This window comes from Octodon degus, unplaced genomic scaffold (assembly GCF_000260255.1).
Source record: "Octodon degus isolate 3935 unplaced genomic scaffold, OctDeg1.0 scaffold00246, whole genome shotgun sequence".
NCBI lineage: Eukaryota > Metazoa > Chordata > Mammalia > Rodentia > Octodontidae > Octodon > Octodon degus.
The window spans coordinates 1592548-1597829 of record NW_004524822.1 but is presented as its reverse complement, the minus strand read 5'-3'; the positions used below and the strand labels follow the sequence as shown (position 1 = coordinate 1597829).

The 5282-nt window shown below is 43.9% G+C and overlaps 1 protein-coding gene across 1 annotated transcript in view; it reads right to left on the bottom strand.

Annotated features, from left to right (window-relative positions):
- Positions 1-19: 19 nt before the first annotated feature.
- Positions 20-5282, bottom strand: part of Ccdc170 (coiled-coil domain containing 170) — a 141712-nt gene continuing 136449 nt past the window's right edge. Inside the window, exons 10-11 of the mRNA XM_023706237.1 lie at positions 2850-3086; positions 20-541 (exon numbers count right to left, since the gene is read on the bottom strand). Of these exons, the coding sequence (XP_023562005.1) occupies positions 341-541; positions 2850-3086 (438 nt within the window). The 3' untranslated portion in view covers positions 20-340. The remainder of the gene's footprint in view (positions 542-2849; positions 3087-5282) is intronic.

Genomic DNA, 5282 nt, shown 5'->3' with positions numbered 1-5282 from the left:
GTTTTAGAAGTTTCTCCACATGGTCCCTATGAGAATTAAAGTGGCCCACAAAACACCAACTCAACATTTGCTAGCACTTGGAAACCAACAATGCTAATTCACTATTCCATTCCCCAATCTAGCAGATGTGTCAGTCTCTAAATTAAATAATAGGTGTTTTTCATGCTAAACATCTACCCAGCATGCACCTTGGAGATCTTTCTCCCCATTACACATTCTCGCTCTGTCATTGATGTGTATAATATTCACATGCTGACCAGATTCCAAAGATACGCAGCCCTTGTGAAATTGAGGCTTGAGTCCACCTCTTAGCTCCACCCTCCTCTAGAAATAACAGGGCTCAGTGAAGAAGCTTCTGGTGGCCTTGGGGGCATCTATCCTGCACAGTAGTCATGTCTTTGAGGCAGCTACAGGTCAAAAAATGGTGCTGATGTGAATGGATGATTCTTTCGAGACATTTGATGATCTCATAGTCAGGAAGAGCTAGAGTGCTCACGTTCAAGCCCAGCATCCGGGAGACCACTTCCTTGAAGTCCACCAGCTGAAACAGCAAACAGAAACACATTCACAGGGAGGGCAAGTGTACCAGCTCCTGCTGGGGCAGATGCAGCAACAACAGATTCTGGAAAATACAGGTTTTCATGAGGTGGGCAGATTGACCTACCCACTTTGGCCTTTTTTTCTCACCTACAAGTGGATTTGCCTGTTAAATTACTTCTGAAATCTCCTCAAGAATCAACCTTCAGCAGCGTCATAAATACCCATACAGTTCTAATGCGCCAACTGATGGTAAACTGGATACTAAGTCAAGACCCTCTGTTAAGCAAGCATTGATAAGGTTCTGACTTCACTAGGACCCAATTTCTCATTGCCATAGGTATATTAACCAAATGTGTGCCTGTCTGAAATTCAAAACAAATGATGCCCTGATTGTGCATACGCTCTGTATACTAGAAAGTACTATACACCTGTTGACATGGTTGCATCGGTGATGACAACCATTTATGCAATTTTACCAGGGCAGTGAACTTCTTAAACAAAAGGAAGAACAAATGGCAAAAAGGAAAGAGCAGAGGAAATCTAAATTACTTTCAAATCACAGAACAGATTACGATGTGACAAACCAGAGCTTAACTGGTCTGGGACCACGATTTGTTCATCCAGAGAGAAAAGTTGGGTGTAGGAACGCATCCTTGTGATTCTAGCATGCTGGCAGCTGAAAGCAGGAAGACTGCAAGTTCAAGCCCAACCTGGGAAACTTAGCAACTTAGTGAAATCCTTTTGCAAAATAAATGGAGTACAGAGGGCTAGGAATGTAGCTCAGCACACAGGTTCTAGGGTCCATCCCTAGCTCCACCAAGAGTGAGCAGGGGAAGGGGAACCTGGGGAAGGGATTGACATAGGCTCTAGAGCCCTTCAAGTTCTCCTAGCCTGGTTTCTGTGGTTCTAAGGCCAAGTCAGGAAAGACCCTTCCACATAGAAAAGGTATGATCCAATGTGAGATGCAGTTCCTCTAAAGAACACCAGCCAGACACGCCCCTCCTCAGCTCATTCCCTCCCAGACACCCTCCCAGACAGAGTTCAACTTGGGAAACGCAATGTTCTCTCTCCTTGCTTTGGCTGCGATGTTCATGCCCTCCCCTGCCCTTCACATTACAATGTGATGGTATCAGGTGGAGGGGCTTTGGGAGTTAATTATGTTTACCTGGGGTAGTGTTGGTGTAACCCCCATTATGGGCTCAGAAGCCTTCTAAGGAGGACCCAAGAGCTGTCTTGATCCTTCCCGAGGACTCAGCAAGTAGCCATCGTCTCTGGACCAGATGCACAATCTGCCGGCACCTTAATCTTGGACCTTCCAGCCTCCAGAACTCTGAGAAATACTTATCTTGTTTGTAAGCCTCCTGATTTATGATCTTTTATTATAGCACCTAAACAGGCCAAGACATCATAGTCTCCCAGATGAAAAAGTCTCCTTCAAACTTTCCCATCCTTTTGAACGAGGTCAAAGATCTCAGTTCCTGAGATGTTTCCTTTTTGGGAACATTCGCTCATATAGTTTGGCTTTCCCCAACTCTGCCTGACACATGAGCCAAAGTAGGGGCAGCCAAGAAGGGGAAAGAAGTCCCAGAACCAGAGACCACTCACTACCCTTTGAGCTACAGCAAGAGTGACACATGAAAGCCCAAGGCACCGGGGTCAGGCTGCCCGGGACATATTTCTTTATGCCTGACCTGATGTGTTCACCAGATAAAATGCTCCTCCTTGCAACTGGCCAATTAATACTTTTTTATGGCTTACATCTGTGCCTGGTTGACCATGAGTCTGGGTGACACTGGGAGATGGGAGACTGTTTCCTGCAACTGATCTTTCCCAGAGATAAGGTTCCCCCTCCCCCACACCAGGCTCAAGCCCTGCTTAACTTGAAAAGATCTGGGATGATGCAAACTCCAGAGACAATCACCAAACATCGTAAAAACCTCGCTGCCACCACCAGGCCCTGGTTTTTCACTACCTTGATTTTAAAAGAAAAGAAATCTTTTTCTTGCAATCTGTGCCATGCAGCCCTGAACTGCTTTTCTTAGCAGGGTAAATCATCATGGTTAATTCCAAAATGATTGGATAGATGGAAGTGGTATAGAGAGCTTTACAGATTGTACTGGAAAGAAACATGTCAATGATGCTCTTTGGGGCCGCATCAATACTAAAACTGGAACAACTTGTAGAATATGAACGCCGCCCTTGTGCAAGGGTGATGAGCGGAGTAATGAAAGCATTTGGGTTTAATTACAGAGCTTTGGAACTGTCCTGTTGTTTCAGAAACACGATTTCACCACCACATTTGTACCTACTTGTTTTTCTCTCTTCTCTGCATCTTCCAGAGACTTTTTTAGCGTCTTCATTTCGCTGGCCACCACTTCTATCACGCTTCTCGCCCTCTCCTTCTCCTCCTTAGCCTCGTGCTCCACTGTCCCCAGCTCAGACTTGGCAGACATCAGCTTTTTCTCAGCTTTCTCCTTCATCTTCTCCAGCTTGTCTCTGGATCTGTTTAGGTCTTCAATGGCTTTGGTCTGTTCCAAAGTTTTAATCTAAGAAGTTAGGGGAAGGCAGATGATTTCTTCTGTATTTATTTAGGACAATCGTATAAACACAACAAATCAGAAATCAATGGAATTCACTCAACATCTTTATGACTAAAAGGATGCAATTTTAAACAATATAAAATAAAATAAAATGAAATAAAAACAATGGAATTTATCCCAACAACTTCAAAGACTGCTAAACATAATAAGCTGAATGGGTACCACTTAACACATTTATAGTTCATAAATGACACTTTGGAGTACTCTTATCTGAAAAATCAATAAGCTCTTAGATGGCATGATTGTTGAGTGAGATTAAAATAAAGCCCCCAGGTAATTTATAATTTCTTCCCTACCAGTTGGTCATTGCCCCTTGTGCATAAATACTAGGAAGAACAAAATGTCCCCTTAAGAAATCCACAGTGAAGACCCACCTAAATTTCCTCAGCAAGTGTTCACCATTGCTGTGACAAAAACCTACAGCAGAATTACTCAGAGGTGTCTTCTGACTTCACCCCCAAGTACAGGAAGGAGAAGGTGACCACCACAACTATGATAAGCAAAGGGGAGGAGGCTGGCTCCCACTGAGAAATTATCCCCAGGAATGTGAGGCAGATTTTCTTTAGTACCGTATTATTTAAGATTATACTAAATCCTAGACCAGGCCCGGTGAATGCGTGGGACAGCTTCCGGCTACCCTGCGCCTGCATAAACTACTGGTCCCAGCCCAGGTGCAGGATGGGTGAGACCCTCTTTCATCCCCTTAGGACGCCCCCCACCACTCCATAGTACCCCCCACCCCACCCACCAAGTAGGAATTTTTGTCGGATTCCGGGAACCCCCAGATCCAGTCCTAGCCCAGGCCCAGTGAGTGTGTGGGAGCGCTGCCTCACCCCCCTACTCCACCTTGTCCCCTGCAGACTCAGCTCAGGCCTGGCATAGACGCCGGGGGTGAAACCCTGTAGCTTCAAACGCTGCAGAGAGTGTACTGGACAAAACCACCCAGCTAGTCCAGATGCAGAACATCTTGCCAGAGAAGCACAGCAGGTTCACCCCCAAAGGCAGCAGCAGGAAGGAGCTGAGCACAGCAACCAGACCTAAGCCAGGCACAGCTGAATAAACCCAAAATTTGTGGATCTGCACCTGAACTTCAGTATGTGCTAAGGTTATAACAGCACCAAAGATCTACAACAAAGGTCAGAAGACAGTGCTACACAAAATGACAATGAGAAACAGCAAAATGCAATCTGAGAACCCAAGCCCACCCATAACAAGTACAGAGGACACTAACACAGAACAAAGTGGGAATCACACAACTGAAATCAATGAATCAATGGCTTCTGAAATAAAGAAACATCTGCAGAAAGGTATAGAGGAACTCAGATTGGAAATGAAAAAAAGAGGGGGCCAGGGAGATGACTCAGTGGAATAAGTGCTTCCCTGGCAAGCACAAGGGTCAGAGTTCAATCCCTGATTCTGCCAAAAAAAAAACAAAGAAAAGAAAAAAAAACTGCTAGGAAATGAAAAAAGAAACCCCTGAATTAATAACATCTGCAGTATAGAATCAAATGCAGAAACATATGGAGGAAAACCAATGCCCACCCAGAACAAGAGCAGAGGACACTAGCTCAGCTCAAATGTATGAATTAATAGCGTCGATAGTAAATAAGCAACAGCAGAAACTCATAGAGGAATTCAGAGCAGAATTCTTTTCTACTAGCTCAGCTCAAATGTACAAATTAATAGCATCAATAGTAAATAAGCAACAGCAGAAAGTTATACAGGAACTCAGAGCAGAACTTTCTGAAATAAGAAAAGAATTCTTGGAACTCATAGCATCTCAGGTAAAGAATCCACTACAGAAACATAGGAGGAAACCCAATCTGAAAAAAACACTGCAGTAAAAGACGTTACAACTGCTTCTAAAGAAGACATTGATAAAAAAAAAAAAATAGATGGAATTAGAAAAATGAAGGATTCCTTGAATGAGCAATACAGGAAAGAAATAGATAGCATGAAGCAGAGTCAAAGATATATAGAGGAATTTAAAAACTTAATCACATTTCACAGAGAGCACATTGGTCAAGCAATGGCCGTGACTTATCCACATGGCTGACACTGACAAAGGTTCTACAATCTGAGGTACAGGATCTCAGGATAAATCCTGAGGGGATTTCACTGACCTTCTCAGACCCAAAAGCT